The sequence below is a fragment of the Lissotriton helveticus genome, chromosome 7, assembly GCF_964261635.1.
Source record: "Lissotriton helveticus chromosome 7, aLisHel1.1, whole genome shotgun sequence".
NCBI lineage: Eukaryota > Metazoa > Chordata > Amphibia > Caudata > Salamandridae > Lissotriton > Lissotriton helveticus.
In genome coordinates, this window is record NC_136068.1 from 1,049,292,480 (window position 1) to 1,049,312,380 (window position 19,901).

The following is a 19,901-nucleotide window of genomic DNA, read 5'->3' on the forward strand; positions in this document are numbered from 1 at the left end:
GCCCTGAGAGGGAGACGGAGCGGCGGGTGAGAGGAGAGGTGGAGAAGATCTGTATACCACACCCTTCTTGGCCAGTCCGGGGCGACCAATATGACTTGGGCCCGGTCTTGGCGAATCTTCCTCAGAACTCGAGGAATCAAAGGTATGGGAGGAAACGCATAAAGGAGTTGATTTCCCCAACTCAACTGAAACGCGCCCCCCAAGGCTCCTTGCACCGGATACTGGAGACTGCAGAATGACAGGCAGTGAGCATTCTCGCGAGTGGCGAACAGGTCCTCCCGAGGAGTCCCCCACATCTGAAAGATGCCGCGAACCACCTTCGGGTGAAGCCTCCACTCGTGGTCGGCAGAGAACTGCCGACTGAGACTGTATGCACGAACGTTCAGAACTCCAGCCAGATGATTTGCCATCAGACAAATCTGATGGTCCTGAACCCAGGACCAGAGACGCAGAGCCTCTCTGCAGAGACACTGCGACCCCACTCCTCCCTGTTTGTTGATGTACCACATCGCGGTCTTGTTGTCCGTCAGGACCTGGACCGACCAATCGCGAAGGGAAGGGAGGAAGGCCTTGAGCGCCAAATGTATTGCCCACAATTCTAGAAGGTTGATGTGAAACAACCTTTCCTCTGGAGACCAAAGACCCTTGACCTCCAGATCCCCCAGATGAGCACCCCACCCTAGAGTGGATGCATCCGTTATCACTGTGGCCACCGGAGGAGGCAACTGAAAAGGCTTCCCTTGAGACAGGTTGCCTTCCACGCCCCACCAAGACAGATCTGCCGCAGCTTCTCTGGAGATCCTCACTGACTCCCTGAGATCTCCGTTGTGTTGATACCACTGCCTGCGGAGGCACCACTGGAGCGCCCTCATGTGCCAGCGTGCATGGTTGACCAACAAAACGCATGAAGCCATCAGACCGAGCAGGTGAAGGACCTTCAGGACTGGAACGACCGCTCCATTGTAAAATAAAGGAATCATTTCCTGTATGTCGCGAATCCTTTGAGGAGGAGGGAATGCACGACACACAGTAGTGTCTAGTACCGCACCTATGAACAGGTTGCGCTGGGAGGGCACCAGGTGAGACTTGGGTACATTTATCGAAAATCCCAACCTGTACAACAACTGGGTTGTCTCTCGCAGATGATGGAGCACTCTCTCTGACGACTCTGCTTTGATCAGGCAGTCTTCCAAATAAGGGAATACTGGAATCCCTGATCTTCTGAGATGCGCAGCCACCACTGCCATCACCTTGGTGAAGACTCGAGGCGCAGTAGTAAGTCCAAACGAAAGGACCGCAAACTGATAGTGCTGCGATCCTGCCGTAAAATGAAGATACTTCCTGTGCGACTTCAGGATTGGGATGTGAAAGTACGCATCCTGCAAGTCAAGTGACACCATCCAGTCTTCTTCTAACAGCGCTTGAAGAACCTGAGCAAGGGTGAGCATCTTGAATTTCTCCTGCTTCAGATAGAGATTCAAGATCCTGAGATCCAGGATTGGACGAAGTCTGCCATCCTTCTTGGGAATCAGGAAATACCGGGAGTAGCATCCCTGACGCCTTTCCTGCTCTGGGACCACCTCTATCGCACCCTTTCTTAGCAGAGTCTGAACTTCCTCCTGTAGGAGCAACAGATGTTCCTCTGAGCAATATCCCTGGCAAGGAGGGTAATTGGGAGGGAATTCCCGAAAGGGAAGTGCATACCCAATTTCTACGAGATTGAGAACCCAAATATCTGATGTAACCGATTCCCAATCTTGTAGAAAGTGGGTAAGCCGACCCCCCATTGGACCCACATGATCCTGAATGGTGGATCTAGGGCTGCTTTTCTATGGCTGGGGGTTTGGAGGAGGTGGAGGAGGAAGAGACTTGACGCCCTCGAGGACGTGCTCTTTGCTTTCCCCTGTATGACCTATACAAGGTATTTTGCTGCTGCTGCTGTTGTTGCTGCTGTTGACCTTGTCTATAGGTACGAAAAGAAGAGCGTCCAAAACCTCTGAACTTTCTGGTCGTTGAACGTCTTACTTGAAGACCAAGAGATCTAGCAGTTGCTCTGCTATCCTTAAACCTCTCTAAGGCTGTATCTGTCCTTCCCCGTCAAAAGGTAGATCTAACAATGCAGACTGCACATCCGCAGAAAAATCAGAGGATTTCAGCCACGCTGATCTTCTTGTGGCGACCGCAGTGCCCATGATCCGTGCCACAGAATCTGCAGTATTAAGACCGCTCTGGATAACTTGACGAGCTGCCGCTTGAGTATCAGATAAAACCTCTTCAAAGTCACCCCTGCAGTCTTCTGGAACCTTTGGAATCAACAAACGCATTGAGTCCATACCTCCCCATGAGACAAGTGGCATTCGTTGATTTTAACGCCTTACTTGCGGAGGAGAAAGTTTTCTTGCCACTTGATCCTGCTTTTTGGCCTCCTTGTCACCAGGCAGTTGTGGAAAAGCACCAACTGACTTTTTTGAGCACGCAGCCTGAATCACCAGGCTTTCAGGAGAAGGGTGAGATGATAAAAAGGCAGGGTCTTCGGGAGCCACTCTATATCTCCTAGCCACACTTTTTGAGACACCAGGAGCAGAAAGAGGCTTCTTCCACACCTCCATAATAGGTTCAGTTAACGCCTCATTAAATGGGAGTAATGGTTCCACAGCTGAGCTTGGTGAATGGAGAACCTCTGTAAGCAGATTTGATTTAAACTCAACAGTAGGCAATGTCAAACCTAAAAGTCCTGCTCCCTTCCCCATTACAACGTGATATGGCTTTTGAAGGTGTATTCGGACCTGATGGCATCTCCCACTCAGGGGAAAAATCAAGGCCACTAGCATCAGCCAGTTCCTCGAAACAATCCTCATCCAGTTCACCTTCCTCCAAGTCTGGGTGAGACTCGTAATACCTCCGTTCTTCCAGGAGGCGTTGTGCATCTGTCCTGGACCTCTCCACACGGAACGCAGTCGGATCCATTACCGACTCCGACGGAGCCGGAACCGACGTCGGTACAGTATCGGAAGGCTTAGAAGGATGTTCCAAAGACTTGCTTAGAGTGGGCGACGCCGGTATCGGAGTCGCCGACTTCGGTCGAGCCGGCGTCGACCTCGGTGGAGCCGGGTACTGCCACAATGGAGTCGGGGCTGGCATATACAGCATGAAAGGTGCCGGGGCATAAGAGTGTGGAACACCCAAATTAAATGCCATTGGACCCATGGGACCCGAAGGTGCACCAGAGGGGTACCATGACCTCGAGAATACCCCATACATAGCGTTGAGGAACGCTGATGGATCCTGACCTGGTGCAGGGAAAGGTGGATGATCACCTTCATGCTGACCTCGAGGTGGATTCGAATCAGGCTCTTCAAAAGGCGCCGATTCATCTTCCCCAATAGGAACTTCCTCCACCTCTTCTTGAGCTGGAGACGACATCGGAGTCGGATTGGAAACCGGAGTCGGAGATTGAACCTGAGACTCCGAAGGTGAGGTATCACCTTCCCGATCCGAAGCTTCTTGCGGTAGGATCACCTTCGACTTAACTTTCTTGGGCGACCTCGACTTCGAGCCCGACTTCTCACCCGAATGACGTCGAGACTCATGCCTCCTTTTCTTGTGCTTCTTATGCGACCTCGAAGCATGATCCGACGAGGACTTCGAAGCCGATGCCTCTCGAGATCTCGATCCTGATCTTGATCTCGATCTCGACCTCGACCTCCTCGAGCGGGATCTTGAAGTCTTCTTTCTTTTATCGGCTTTTAACCTTGCCACAAGAAATTTGGTCTCCCTCTCTCGCAGGGCCTTCGGGTTCATTTTTTGACACGACGAACACCCATCCACGTCTTGGTCGGAACTCAAACACCAAATACAGTCCTGGTGTGGGTCCGTAACGGACATCATTTTCCAGCATTCCCTGCAGGGTTTAAATCCAGTCTTCTTAGTCTTCTTAGTCGACATTCTAGGGAGACAAGTTCAAGAGAACAGAGAAAACGAAGAAAAACAGTAACAGAGTTACCCAAAAGCTACTGAGTATCCTAAAATCGTTAGCGTCGACGACGCGGAAAAAAGGGAACTGATGTCATCACGCCGGCGTGGGCCTATTATAGGCGTCGGTGACGTCAATGGAGTCGCGCGCGATGCCGTGTCTTTATGACGTCTAAGTCCACGTCGGCGCGAAGCTACAAAAAGATTTTCCGAATGTTGCTGACGCAAGGGGGATATTCACAAGGTGAGGAATCCACACGGCAGATGTATCTATCAGAATGTGAAGTACTGGCCATCTTCTGACAAATCCAAAATCGTTATGCTCACTGAAATACTTACAGCTCAATTAGGGAATTAAGGGGTGTAAAAGAATGATTTCTTTCCTAAAGAATTTTCGACAGCTCATAAGATGGATGTCTTTATACAAAATGAATTCCAATGTATGTATACTCCAATATTCGTTGAAACAATACAAAAAAATGAAAGGGTATTGTTTTGACTTATACTGGGTTCTACCTTGTGTCTGGATAAAGCTATACCTCTCTGAAGAGCTCTAATGAGAGTGAAACACGTGTCAGGGGTTGCTTTTATTCATTTCAGGATGGCTTGGATGGTATCTTACCAATCCAAAGCTGTAACACGGTGCCTGGAGTGGTAAAGGGCTTTGGTCATTTACAGCTCGGCATGGATAGCACTGTGATAATCCTATGCTTAAAGACTTTGCTGTGGAAATGGCAAAATACTTTCTCCCTTTCTATCTCAGTGTGGATGGCACTGTGCTAATCCTGTGCTTAAAGACTTTGATAGAAAACCAGACATTTGAGGTGAGCAAATTTAGAGTGTCGCTGGTGTTCAGAGTGCTCTATACTGGAGCTGCTTTCCACCTAAACTTGAGAACTACCCAGCGTTCTCGGCTTCTTTTTCCTGCATACTCCAAAATAGGTATTTGTAAATGCAGTACGCTTTCTCATTGGGATGTCAGTGGCTATCACCCCTTCTTTGTCAACCTGCCTATTTTTTCGATTTACCCAGTAGAAATTACAATATTGTGAAATATATACAGCGTTGAATAAGTCTTGAAACCTTTCAGCACAAACTTTCTTCTCCCAAAGACATTTCCCCAACAGTGACATGCATACTGGTTAAACTAGTAATGACCATTAGCATTCACATATGTGAACACTTTCAGTAGTATACCTGCAATGACATACCTGATTAAAAAGGTCCAAAGCCATATGTAAATTAGCAAGCATGCCTGTTGGTGGCTCGTTGGTAATTTTAATTGCATTTTCGAGCAGTCCTTGAGGAATGATATGTGAATCTGGGGTTGGTGCAGGTTCAGCGCTTATAAACACTCGGTAGTCCTCATGGCTACCAATACTGTTTTGCTCAACTTTCTTATCCAAGGTACCCAACCACTTCTGCACAAGATGGATATTCTGGAAGAGAAAAATGTGCAGTAGTTATAAGCATGCTTCTACAAAGCTAAACATCAATTTATAAAGAAGCTATTGAAAAACCTCCAAGTTCCACACTTTAAACACAGAGTAAGAAGAAGCAGTTTACCTGTAAAACATGTTACTTACCTTTGGTAAAGCCTTATCTGGTTGAGACTATATCTAGCCAGAATTGGCGAGGGGGTAGTATTCCAAAGTATATGACACCTTACACGACATGTTTAGATAAAGCCAAACCAAAGTTAGCATTTAACCGCGAGGTTCATAATGCACCTAAGAGAATATGGTATGGCAATATCATAGAACAGCTATAAGGACATGGTTCCGAAAGCTGCAGACAGGCTCAGCTCATGCTAGAGCACCATCTCACACATAACCAAGCGCTCTGCCTCCAGGATTGTTAAGGCCTGCCATAGGAGTGACTTATAGGTTACTGTGTGTCTATATATAAGGTTAGATATAGGAATACTATACCTAAGCAAGGGGTGATTACACGACCTTGCCCCAGCTGAGTGATCAGCCAGTTGTGTCAGTTTGAGTGGCCAGCCAGGGGTGGCATAATATATGCCGCAGCCCCTGGTAGGCCTTGTTTACACCTATGCCCTGAGTACCTAGGGTACACTTCTACAGGGGCTGACAAGGTGAACCAATTCCCAATTGTGGTTGTACCTAGAGTACATGGTGTAAACTTAGAGAGAGTGCATCTGGGCTGTGGGTCTGATTAGCAGGACCACAGCCACATCTAAGTCGAAAACCAGTAAAGCAAAGCAAAAAGTGGGGGTGACCATAGGAAGCAGACCCTACTCTCCTACAGCTGCGTGAAAGCAGCGATGCACCACTTCTCAGTGCGCACTACTTGCGACATACCTGATGTGTCATATTTAATGTATGATGCATCATGTCGCAAGGAGTTAGAGATACGTCAGTATTTCTGACGTATCTGTAAGCGCAAAAGTGACGCATTGCTGGAGTGTGTTACAAAAGTGACGCAACTCCAGCAATGCGTCCTTTCACATGGGGCAAGCCCCATGTGAAAGGGCCTGCGTCAGTCTTACGCCTGCTGTGAGGCAGGCGCAAGATTTTGACGCAACGGTGTCCTAGAAGTGACGCAGTGAAATCTCATAGATTTCACTGCGTCACTTCTACGAGGCTTTTTGCGAGGGAACGCCCCCGCTGCATACATTATACCTGACGCAGGTATAATGTAGCGCAGGGGTTTACAAAGTGACGCATCTGCTTAGATGCGTCACTTTGTAAATAGTCACAACAGGAGGCATGTTTTACGCATGTTTTATGCCGCAGATGAGTCACAAAAAGTGACGCATCGGAAGCGCACAAACTGACGCAAGGCCTGATAAATGAGGCCCTAAGTGTGGTACAGGCAATCTTGAAGTTTTTCTGATTATTATATGGCCCTGCCTAAATCCACAACCCTTAGGGCCTAACTCCTTAGTTTCTCAAACATGTTGGTAAGAAGGCATATTAGGAGGGATTGGAGGCTGTAGCTGCTGGGGTAGTGGTGGACTGACCAGACCGCTCTGTCCGTCTGATGGGGACTGTGGGTACCACACCCGCAGTCATGCAGAGACTGAGGAGCCTGTGTTGGGTGGGGTCTGGGAGGATATTGGTGCAGTTGGAAACCCCTTCCGTAGTCACGAAAGGAGCGAAAGGCGGATTGAGTGTGAAGTGATGCCATAGAAAGGGACAAGGACTTGGCCGTAGACAAACTGTTCATGAAGTACACTAGCTCCAAATCTGCCTCGTCTCTGAAGATATGGGTGCCATCAAAGGGCATGTTCTTAGCAGAGGATTTGACATCGCCAGAAAAGACAGAGGACCTCAACCAGGCATGGCAACTCAAGGCCACTGTCAATGAAACCACTCTGCCCACAGAGTCAGTCGCACAAGTTACTACTTGTGTAACGATATATCTGTAAGAGACATTAGTTAGTGATAGATTCCTTACCTTAGAATATCCTCAGGCGTCAGACTGAATCCAGAATTTTTTGCGTAGCAGTACACTTGCGCGTCGGTAGGCGTCGTCTGCGGCTACTCTTCCGTCGTCAGCGTCGTGGGCGCCGTGATGACGTAGTCGGAGGACTTAGACACCGCCTCCGCGTGCTGACGTCAGTTCTTAGACAAAGCTTTTCCGCGCCAGAAGCGCGGAGCCATGTTAAAAACCAACACTGGTGCCATTGAAACTAGGGCCTTGAAAGGGGATGACCTTAACCCTAGATATCGGTTCGCAGAACGGGGAGGATGGGTGGGTCGGTAAGGAATCTATCACTAACTAATGTCTCTTACAGATATATCGTTACACAAGTAGTAACTTGTGCATCTGAAAGAGACACGTTAGTGATAGATTCCTTACCTTAGAATAGATACCCCAGCAATACCAACCCCGGTGGTGGGTCTGCGAACCAATAATCACACCAGAAAGTCCTGGAGGACGGAACGGCCAAAGAAGCCATCCCTCCGGACTTGACTGTCCAGACAGTAGTGTCTTGCAAATGTGTGCAGCGAGGCCCACGTAGCTGCCTGGCAAATGTCCTGCAAGGGCACTCCCCGGCCCACGGCAGTTGTATTCGCCATGGCCCGGGTGGAATGAGCCCGCAATCCAACTCGGGGCTCCTTTTAAGCCAAGGAGTAACATGCCTGGATACACAAGATGATCCACCGCGAGATGGTCCGCTTGTGCACCGCTTTTCCCTTCTTAGCGCCCACGTAACCAACAAAGAGTTGGTCATCCACCCGGAACTGGCGTGTGCAATCCAAATAGAATGAAAGCGCACGTTTTGGGTCCAGACGGTGGAGCCGCTCTACCTCTTTAGAGGGATGCGGTGGCGGAAAGAAAGTGGGCAAGGTGATAGACTGCCCAATATTGAAGGCCGTGATAACCTTGGGCAGGAAAGATGGCTTAGTACGCAACATAACCTTGTCCGGATGGACAGAAAGGAAAGGGGGTGTACAGGAAAGAGCCTGGAGCTCACTCACTCCCCTGGCAGAGGTGATGGCAACCAGGAAAGCAGTCTTCAAAGTAAGAAGACGGAGAGGACAGTTGTGAAGTGGCTCAAAGGGAGCGCACATCAGAAACGTAAGAACAAGGTTCAAGTCCCACTGAGGCATCACAAACGGAACAGGAGGGAACATGTGTGTGATGCCCTTCAGAAAACGATTTACAACAGGGGACTTGAACAAAGAAGGTTTATCAGGCAGCCTTAGAAAGGCTGAAAGGGCAGAAAGGTAGCCCTTGATAGTGCCCAGAGCAGAGCCCTCCTGGGCAAGAGAAAGAAGGAAGAGAAGAACCTCAGAGAGAGGGGCAGCAAGAGGATCCACAGCCTTTGCTGTGCACAATGCCACAAATCTGTTCCACCTGCAGGCGTATACCGACTTTGTAGAGGGACACCTGGCTGCCAGAATGACATTACAGACTTCAGGAGGCAAGTCAAATGGCCTCAGCTGTTGCCGCTCAATCTCCAAGCATGGAGGTGGAGGCTGGATAGGTTTGGGTGGAGGACCGTCCCCTGCTGCTGCGACAGAAGGTCCTCCTGAAGAGGCAGACGAACCGGGGGATCGACTGACATACTGAGTAGCTCTGGATACCAGTACCTTCGTGGCCAGTCCGGAGCCACAAAGATGACTTGTGCCCGGTCGCGCTTGATCTTCTTCAGCACTCTGGGAAGAAGTGGTATAGGTGGAAAGGCGTACAACAGACCGCAACCCCACACGCGACGAAAAGCGTCGCCGAGTGAGTGCCGCCTTGGAAATTCCAACGCGCAGAACTGATGACATTGCGCATTCTCTTCGGTGGCGAATAGATCTAATCAAGGCTCTCCCCATCGCTGAAAGAGGCCTTGCGCCACGTCCGAGTTCAGACGCCATTCATGATCCATCATGCACCAACGGCTGAGTTCGTCTGCCCTGGCGTTCAGAGAACCTGCCAGGGTCACGCTCTGATGTTCCAGCCACTGCCAGAGGCGCAGAGCCTCCTGGCAAAGGGTCCACGACCCGACCCTGCCCTGTTTGTTGCAGTACCACATGGCGGTGGTGTTGTCCGTGAACACCTGCACTACACTCCCCCGGACAGAGGGGAGGAATGCCTTCAGAGCTAGACGAATCGCCCGCAGCTCCAAAAGGTTGATATGGGCTGGGACTCCGCCGGAGACCAGAGGCCTCTGATTTCCGCCTCTCCCATGTGGCCTCCCCAGCCCTGGAGGGACGCGTCCGTCACAACTACGTGCTCCGGTTGGGGAAGGGAGAGGGATCTGCCGCTGAACCAATCGCGGCCCGTGAGCCACCACTGCAGCTGTCTTGCAGTGCCCTCCGAGATCAGGACTTGGTCGGAAAGGTTGCCCTGATGCTGGGCCCACTGAAACTTCAGGTCCCACTGCAGAGCCCGCATCCGCCACCGAGCGTGATGCACCAGAAGGATGCAGGAGGCCATCAACCCCAGAAACCGCAGCGTCAACCTGACCGAGACCCGGGATAACGTCCGGAAGAGTGGAATCAGAGCCTGAATATCCCAGACCCGCTGTTCGGGAGAAGTAAACCCGAAACTGTGCTGAGTCCAGAACCGCTCTGATGAAGAGGAGCTTCTGAGAGGGGCATAGGCGTGACTTCGGCACATTGATGGAGAACCTTAGCTGGTGCAGGAGGTCTGCCGTTTTCTGGAGGTGGCTGACGACTGTTTGGGGCGAGCCCGCCTTCAACAACCAGTCGCCGAGGTAGGGGAAGACTGAAACCCCTAACCTGCGCAGATGAGCTGCGACCACCGCCATCACCTTTGTGAACACCCGTGGGGCGCTGGTAAGGCCGAAGGGGAGCATGGTAAACTGAAAGTGCTCGTGGCCAACCGTGAACCGCAGGTAGCGCCGGTGGGCCGGCAGGACGGGGATGTGGAAATAAGCGTCCTGCAAGTCCAAGGCTACCATCCAGTCTCCTGGGTCCAGGGCAGCTAAGACCTGAGCCAGTGTCAGCATTTTGAACTTCTCCTTCCGGAGGAAGCCGTTGACGTTCCTTAGGTCCAAGATAGGACGTAGGCCCCCTTTGCCCTTCTTGGGTACCAGAAAGTAGTGGGAGTAGCAACCACACCCTACGTCTGGCCCAGGAACGCGCTCGATGGCCCCCTTGGCCAAGAGGGCCGTAACTTCCTCCAGCAGAAGCCGCAAATGATCCCCCGATACTCGGTGGTATTGCGGTGGCATGGCTGGAGGGGTCGTCTCGAAGGGGAGGGAGTAGCCCCTTCGGACGATTTGCAGCACCCACCTGTCCGACGTGACAGTGCGCCAGTGGAGGAGGTGATGGCGAACCCTGCCCCCCACTGGCATCACATGGGCCTGAAAGCACGGACTAGGAGGGTTTTGAGGCGGATGCTGTGGGGGAAGGTGTGGACTGACCTCGCCGTTGTCCCCCACCGCCTCCACGGCGGTTTCCACAGCCGCCACCGCGTTGGGTATTACCCTGCAGGGCGTGGCTGGCAGCACGTGTGGGTACACCCCTTCCGTGGCCATGAAAGGAGTGAAAGGCAGCCAATTGCTGGCGCGGGGCCGAGAGGCCCAAGGACTTGCCGTAGCCCTGGAGTCCTTAAAGCGCTCGCGCGATTGGTCTGCCTTGTCGCCAAAAAGGCGACAGCCATCAAACGGCATGTCCATCAGTGTGTTTTGGACATCGGCCGAAAAGTTGGCGGACCTCAACCAGGATGTCGTTGCCATCGCTCCACCTAGTGAGTCGGTGGTATCCAGCCCACACCGCATAGAATATCTGGCTGCATCCCGGCCCTCCACAAGGGCTTGGCCGAGTTTGGCCCGTACCTCCAACGGACACTCTGGCAGCACTTCCGCAACAGTATCCCACAGAGAGTGGGTGTAGAGGACCAAGAGACATGCGGTGTTGGAAGACCGCAGTCCCAGACTAAGGGATGAGAAGATCTTTTTACCGTACTGCTCATACCTCTTGGATTCCCTGTCCGGCGGAGCCGACGGGAATGCGTTCTGGGAGTTGGATGACCAGGCTCTCGGGGGTGGGGTGGGTGGACAGGAAACATGGGTCACCCGGAGCCGGGCGGTGGCGTCTGGCCACGTTCCTATCTACAGGCGAACCTGTAGCAGGCTTGGACCAAGTGCCCAAAAGAACGTCGGTCAAGGCCTCATTAAACGGCAGCAGAGGCTCAGCTGAGCATGACTGCGGCTTAAGGACCTCAGTGAGGAGGTTAGTCCTCACGGCCGCGACGGGGAGCTCAAGGCCCAAGGCCTTGGCTGCCCTCATCAACACCACACTGTAGGTTGCCCCCTCCTCCGTAGCCACGGTAGGAGGTGAGACAAAGCCAGAGTCGGGCGAAGTGTCCAGACACCTGGCATCCCCAAGTTCACCTGTCCAGTCCACTTGGGACTGACATTCACGTGTCAGAGGGTCCTCAGACCCCTCCCAATACTCCTCATCACCCATCTCCTGATACTCAGGGTCAGAAAAGGATGGGGCCGGTTCATGGAAAGTAAACTCTCCGAAAGGCGTCTGAAGCGGCGCCCCGAGGCGCCGCTCCGGTGCCGGAACCGGGTCGAGGGAGGCATCGGGGACGGGGCCGCCCGGGTGACATCTGGGGGGTCGGCGCCGGGGAGGTCGTTAAGTCCACCGGCGGCGACCTGGATCCAGGACCGGATCCAGTGGGGCCCTGCGGCGCCAGGCCGAAGGCGCCGGCGGCGTCGAAGCCCCCGACCAGCAAGGGGCCCCAGACGGGTCCGCTGGGCCCGGAGGCGCCGCGGAGCCCGTCGGAGGAGAGAGGGACCTCATGGCCATGAGGAACCACTCGATCTCCTCCGGCGTCGTGTTAGGCCCAGGGACCGGAGGGTGTGAGGCCGGACGCGGCGCCTGCGACTCAGACGGAGCCGCGTGGGCGGTGTCACTAGAACCCCCGGCCGCGTCGTGCGAGCGTCGGGGGGAGTCAGAAGAGCGATGACGTCTCTTCGACTTCTTGTGCTTACCTGACGACTTCGACCCGGAGGAGTGATGTCGACTCCCGGAGCTCCGATGGCTCCTCTCCCGCGACCGGTCCCTCGACCTCCGTCCGGACCGGGACCATTCTCTGCGCGGGACCGACTGCCGGAGTTCGAGTCGCTTGCGGGATCGCTCCCGCCTAGCTTTCGAAGTTAGGGCCCAACAGTCGGAGCAGGTCTTATCCTCGTGATCGACGCCGAGGCAGTGGAGACACCGACGGTGAGGGTCGGTGACCGACATGAGTCGGTCGCAATTCTCACAGGGCTTGAAACCTGGCATCCCTACCGGCACCGATCGGAGTAGAAGATTCGAAAAAGGATGATCAAAAGATCAAAAAATAGTTTGTCAAAAAGTGACTAAGGTACCACTTTTTCCGGATCTGCGCTGCTGGCGCGGAAAAAAGAAGAACTGACGTCAGCACGCGGAGGCGGCGTCTAAGTACTCCGATGACGTCATCACGGCGCCCACGACGCGGACGACGAACGCGGAGCCGCAGACGACGCCTACCGACGCGCAAGGGTACTGCTACGCAAAAAAATTCCGGATCCAGTCTGACGCCTGGGGATATTCTACGGTAAGGAATCTATCACTAACGTGTCTCTTTCAGATGACGCCACCTGCTGGCGCGCAGCAGTACTCCTCACGGAAAATCTTCTGGATCCAGTCTGACGCCTGGAAAATTCTAAGGTAAGAAATCTGCAGCTAGAAGTCTCTATAAGATATTACAGTTCTCCAGCAATGGCATTTTTCATGAATTCATATGATTGATCCTTAAATGTCATTAAGATGGAAGCCCCCGATCTCATACAAACAACAGTGTGAAACAATTTAGTAGTGCATCCACCTCACTGAACACATCGGCCCCGATTCACAGAACAAACTTACGACAAAATGCTAAACGTACTACTTTTGGTATTCACAGAAGGCATTTAGTAGTCTTAAATTAGGATGCTGTCTTAAGTTAGGATTTTGTCTTGAAGTTAGGATGTTGTCTTAAATTAGAATTTTGTCCTAAATTAGGATTTTGTTTAAAGTTAAGATTTTGTCCTAAATTAGGATTTAGTCTTAAATTAGGATTTTGTCTTGAATTAAGATTTTGTCCTAAATTAGGATTTTGCCCTAAATTTGGATTTTGTCCTAAGTTAGGATTTTGTCTTAAGTTAAACAGATCTGGAAAAGAGCTCCCCTCAGGCCAGCTAATGACCAGAGCTTGAATCAGAGTTCTACGAACTGATAAGGGCAGCCACTGGAACACTCTACGCAGAAGACTGAGAGCGTGGTAGCAGGCACCCGAGGTGGCCTTGGCTTGGGCTCTCATAGATAGAGAGTTGTCCAGTCTGACCCCCAAGATTTTAGCCATGGGTTTCGGCCGTTGTCCCCGACCGCCTCCACGGCGGTTTCCACGGCCGCCACCGCGTTGGGTATTACCCTGCGGAGCGTGGCTGGCAGCACGTGTGGGTACACCCCTTCTGTGGCCATGAAAGGAGTGAAAGGCAGCCAATTGCTGGCGCGGGGCCGAGAGGCCCAAGGACTTGCCGTAGCCCTGGAGTCTTTAAAGCGCTCAAGCGCATGGTCTGCCTTGTCGCCAAAAAAGCGACGGCCATCACACGGCTTGTCCATCAGTGTGTTTTGGACATCGGCCGAAAAGTTGGCGGACCTCAACCAGGCGTGACGTCTGACCGCCACTGTCGTTGCCATCGCTCTACCTAGTGAGTCGGTGGTATCCAGCCCACACCGGATAGAATATCTGGCTGCATCCCGGCCCTCCACAAGGGCTTGGCCGAGTTTGGCCCGTACCTCCAACAGACACTCTGGCAGTACTTCCGCAACAGTATCCCACAGAGAGTGGGTGTAGCGGCCCAAGAGGCATGCGGTGTTGGAAGACCGCAGTCCCAGACTAAGGGATGAGAAGATCTTTTTACCGTACTGCTCATACCTCTTGGATTCCCTGTCCGGCGGAGCCGACGGGAATGCGTTCTGGGAGTTGGAGGCCTGGATGACCAGGCTCTCGGGGGTGGGGTGGGTGGACAGGAAACATGGGTCACCCGGAGCCGGGCGGTGGCGTCTGGCCACGTTCCTATCTACAGGCGAACCTGTAGCGGGCTCGGACCAAGTGCCCAAAAGAACGTCGGTCAAGGCCTCATTAAACGGCAGCAGAGGCTCAGCTGAGCATGACTGCGGCTTAAGGACCTCAGTGAGGAGGTTAGTCCTCACGGCCGCGACGGGGAGCTCAAGGCCCAAGGCCTTGGCTGCCCTCATCAACACCACACTGTAGATTGCCCCCTCCTCCGTAGCCACGGTAGGAGGTGAGACAAAGCCAGTGTCGGGCGAAGTGTCCAGACCACTGGCATCCCTAAGTTCACCTGTCCAGTCCTCTTGGGACTGACATTCACGTGTCAGAGGGTCCTCAGACCCCTCCCAATACTCCTCATCACCCATCTCCTGATACTCAGGGTCAGAAAAGGATGGGGCCGGTTCATGGAAAGTAAAGTCTCCGAACGGCGTCTGAAGCGGCGCCCCACGGCGCCGCTTCGGTGCCGGAACCGGGTCGAGGGAGGCATCGGGGACGGTGCCGCCCGGGTGACACCTGGGGGGTCGGCGCCAGGGAGGTCGTTAAGTCCACCGGCGGCGACCTGGAGCTGAAGCGAGTTGTCCAGTCTGACCCCCAAGATTTTAGCCATGGGTTTCGGGGTAGGGGCAGGGCCTAAAGTAGCAGGCCACCAATTTGGGGACCAAATTTTTGAGCGGTGCTAACTAACAAGATCTTGGTCTTGGCAGCATTCAGCTGGAGGAAATTCTCTGTCATCCAACCAGATATGGCTTGCATGCCCTCAGCAAAATGATGTTTGGATAAGTCTATGTTACTGTCAAGAGATAGAAGAAGTTGGGTGTCGTCCGCAAAGAAATAGAGAGTGAATCCATATTCTCTAATAATCTTGGCAAGGGGGGACACATACACATTAAACAGGGTGGGACTAAGCAAGAACTCTGGGGCACACCCTTCGTAAGCTTCAAGTGAAGTACCGGGTTATTTAGAACCCAGCGGTGCCAGGGGACACACCCAAAGACTTCGGATTCTCCTGTCTCAGACTACAGAAACGCAGAAACTTCTTGGTGACGTCAAAGATCAAATTTATTGGCTGCAACCAGTAACAGGTATCCTAGAAGTACAACACAGTGTATGTTCTCAGGAGACTGCTCAACTTTACAAAGCTGGTCATCCCTTTTATACCAAATATTATGCTTCAGGCAAACATTCCTTATTTACAGTTGACCATTCACATATTTTCACGACAAAGAGAAAGCAGAATCATGATGACAAGCCCATATTTCAGTTTGTCCAGCCCACAATCAATTACCCGGCAAGGCCCAACACTTTTCATCAGATAATCGGACGGACCCCTAATAAAAATGGGCACCCCCTCATCGTAAAGCAGGCCATAAAGAAAGGAACAGAGACAGGTGTGAGTAAGATTAGACATAGTTGTGTGCAATACAGGGTTTATGGCATGTTGTGGCTTGATCCCTAATCTCGATCGGCCACTGGGAAAGGAACAGGCCGAGCAGGTTTGGCTTCGAGCAACGGAGTCAGCTTGCCCAGGTCACACAGGAGTCAGCCAACGGTGTACGTGTCCATGGACCTGGTCGGCCTTAGTCATCGGCCTATGTGAGGGCAACCACAAAATGGCTGCCATACACAAAATGTAACCTGAGGGTTCAGAACGGAATCCCTGATTTCATGGTGATCTCGCCACTCAAACATGACGAATATACTCGCACACCTTACACTTGTCATTTTCGGTCTGATGTTACCAAAATCGTCATGATACGACGATTTTTATGACACAGGTGCAGAATTTCAGTACCACAGGCCCTCCTTTTGCCCTTACATAGGCAATAACCTACACTCACGCTAATCTGAGTCTAGGTCTATATTCATAAGATCATTGAGATGTTGCTGTAGCATCATCCTGTTACTTAGCTCGTCTCTCGATATAGGTTTCCTTACACATGATGCAGCACAGAGGCCACATATAGTAGGAGCACACTGTACGCACAGACAGAACTGGAAAAGAATGGCTAAGATCATCCCAATGACCATCAGAATCTTCCATCCCCAGGCGGATATCAGTTCCCAGAACCACCCTATCAACGACCAATCTCCTTTATCCACATGTATAGAGTCAGAGATCTTATGTAGTTTGGAAATGGCCTGGTACACTGTCGGAGCGTTATCTGGAATGAAAACACAGCAACATGATTGGATCACTTTACATACCCCACCTCGGTCTGCAAGTATGACACCTAACGCAACTCTGTTCTGAAGAGTCATAAGACGATCCGACTGGAGCTCAGCAGTCAAGTTGCTAAGGGCACCGGCAGTTTCAACTACGGTGGACTCAACCACCCTCGTCAATGGCCTTATGTTCCTGCTGTTAACCATAGGTCCCCAAAACGGCAGAAAACCCTTCAAGAAGTCTCCCAATTCTTGTCCTGCAGTATCTTCCTTACTGAAGACGCCTCTAACTACCCTTGTCGTGTGGTAATCTGCCGCAGCTGTGTAGGTGGGAGGCAACAGGAACGCAACAAAACATGTGCCCGAGAAGTCAGGTGGCAACCATGTGTATGCTCTATCATAACAGATGAAATAGGTACCCTTAGCTGCCAGGAACGATGGGGAAGTCTGGGACTCAAAAACATATGTCTCAGTGCAGATACTCTTCCCTAACTGAGCTCTTGGATTCTTGCCATTACCTTGCAGACAGTAATGACCCTGATAGGTACGATCCAAACAGGGAACAATCTTTTCGCTCGCTGGTTCTCACTCAGACTAGCTCCATATCCGGTCATGTTCCACCCAATGTACGCTAGTGTCTCGTCTTTCGGGATAGCCTCATAGGAACTACCTCCCTTAATCATATCGATTATTCCCTTAACTAGAGCACTATTCTTTGGATTATCCTTCACAGAACGTAGGGGGTGGACTTCACGAGCATAGATGAACATCGTTCTGTATGCCCATACAGAACCATTGTAGCTGAATGGCAGGACCAGATAAGGGATACCTTTATCAGTGGTATGAGGCATAAGACCACACATCCAACAGTTAGTCATGTTCACTACTAATTGGTGTTGGTGCAGAAGCTGAACGAAGGAGTTATTGGCAAACTCTAATCTTCTAACGGACTCATGTTCAGGTAGAGGGTGAAAAGAATGCGAGGAAACAGGAGAAGGAGGTATGGGCCGTGTGGTTGGTGCAAACGTCACTTGGAAAGAGAATAAAACATATCCTATTAAAAACATCATTACACTAAGCAACATAAAAATGCATAATATCAAAAAACGTTTTCTAGTCATCATTGTACACATTTTGGCTCTGAAATTCATCTCTTTGGCAGTTCTCTCCATCTTGAAAAACTCCATCCTCTAACCTTGCTGCTCGCGGGGGTAGGGTGTTCCGTGCTAAAGAATGCACCTGTCAGTCCAGGGAGCTCCCAAGGACCAACCAGAACCGTCGACCTCGTGTCTTCGGCTTGCACTTCAAAGACTTGACGCCGCGACCCTACAGCTGAACCCGGATGGTGGTTCGAAAAACAAAAATCAAAATAGTTTCTCAGATGAGAGAGCTGCACTTTCAAAATAGCAAAGAAAAGGAATTTAATTATTTGTCCATAGTTCTCGGCCTCAGATTATAGCGGCTTTTCCCTGGTAATGTCTGATCACGAAACAATAGGTCAGGCTCAGTAGTGTCCAGTCGAACTGAAGATGGCACGGCTTTTTGCAGAAGATCGTCGCTTTCGCGCTCAGAATTTGTCCCAATTAAACGTGCATCGCTGAAAGGCAGAAAACGAGGCACAGTCTCAGTCTCAGAGTCAGCAATACCCTCCTGGACCCACCGGTCGTACGGCAGAGCAAAGGGACCCTCTTACAATGTACGCCGTGGATCCAGTTCTTTTTTCCTTCTACTCGTACTGCGGATCTCGTTGATAAAAGGACTAAGTAGGGGCCGATCCAACGGGGCTGATCATTCTTTGTCCGCTGGAAATTCTTAATTAGGACCCACGATCCAGGATCGATGACGTGTCCTGGGTCTTCAGAAACCTGAGGCAAAGTATCGTGAACCTGTTGGTGTAAAACACGCAATTTAGCCGGCAAATCATATAAGTAATCAAGCAGTACAGGGTGTTCAATCTCGCTGAATTTCGTCGGCCTCGGCACTCCCCATATGTTGGCCGGGCGACCGAACACAATCTCATACGGACTAAGTCCCACTCGTGAATGCACAGTCATTCTTGTCGATAAAAGTGCTAATGGCAACGCATCAGGCCATTTAAGACCAGAGCTCGCTTGTATCTTGGCCAGTTTCAGTTTTAACGTGCCATTGTAGCACTCTACTAGTCCAGCTGATTGGGGGTGATTTGCATCGTGAAATTTTTGGCGGATTCCTAGCCCTTCACATACTCTCTTCATCACTCGACCCACAAATTCACTCCCATTATCACTCCAGACCATTCTTGGCAAACCAAATCTAGGAAAAAATTCTTTGACAAGGGCTTTAGCTGTGGACAAGGCAGTATTATCTTTTAGGGGATATGCTTCTACCCATCTTGAGAAGGCACAAACAACAACGAGTACGTATTTCAAGTTGTTGCACTTCTCCATGTGGATGAAATCTAGCTGCAAAACCTCGAACGGATACGTTGGAGGCGCAAAACGACCACCTGGAGTTGGAGTTCCCCTACCAGGGTTGTATTTCAGACAAACCATACAATTCTTGACCATATTCTCTGCACACTTAGGAATTCCAGCATTTTGCCATACTGGAGCCAACAACTTACAAATCCCTTTCACACTGATATGGGCCATTCCATGCGCCATTGTAACCACTGCAAGCATGTATGCATCGGGTAGCAGCCATCGCTGATGTTCTGACAATTCAACCCAACTGCCATTCGAGTCTAATTTACCCGTACTCTCTCTCCACACACTCAACTCTTGCTCCGTAGCTTCAGCTTGAATAGACTTCACACTCTCTATCGTATCTTCACACATTCCAACGTCACCAATCCATCTTGCAGGGCCCGCAACATACATTCGACTCATCACATCTCTTGCCGTTTCTTATGCAACTTCATCAGCAAACGCATTACCGCGACCAACGTCGTCAGTAACCTTCTTATGTGCACTGCATTTCACAATCGCGACTTGCAACGGCAAAGTAAGTGACTCGAGGAGCTCATTCACCAATTGTCCATGCTGTATCTTAGTTCCATGAGACGTGAGGAACCTACGTTCCTTCCACAATCGTCCAAAGCTATGAGCCACACCAAACGCATACTGGCTGTCAGTATATATGGTCACTTTCATTCCTTTTGATAATACACACGCTCTCGTAAGTGCAATCAACTCTGCTGCTTGAGCTGAATTATGTGGGATGCGTGCAGCTTCAACAATCGTATGCAAAGTCGTAACGGCATATGC

General features: G+C 51.2%; 1 protein-coding gene across 6 annotated transcripts in view; it reads right to left on the bottom strand.

Moving 5' to 3' along the window:
• DNAH17 (dynein axonemal heavy chain 17) overlaps positions 1-19,901 on the bottom strand; it is a 12,633,448-nt gene that overhangs the window by 1,038,495 nt on the left and 11,575,052 nt on the right. For all 6 annotated transcript variants that reach the window (XM_078653923.1, XM_078653924.1, XM_078653922.1 and 3 more), the window contains one exon: positions 5,184-5,411. In XM_078653923.1, coding sequence (XP_078510049.1) covers positions 5,184-5,411 — 228 coding nt within the window. The remainder of the gene's footprint in view (positions 1-5,183; positions 5,412-19,901) is intronic.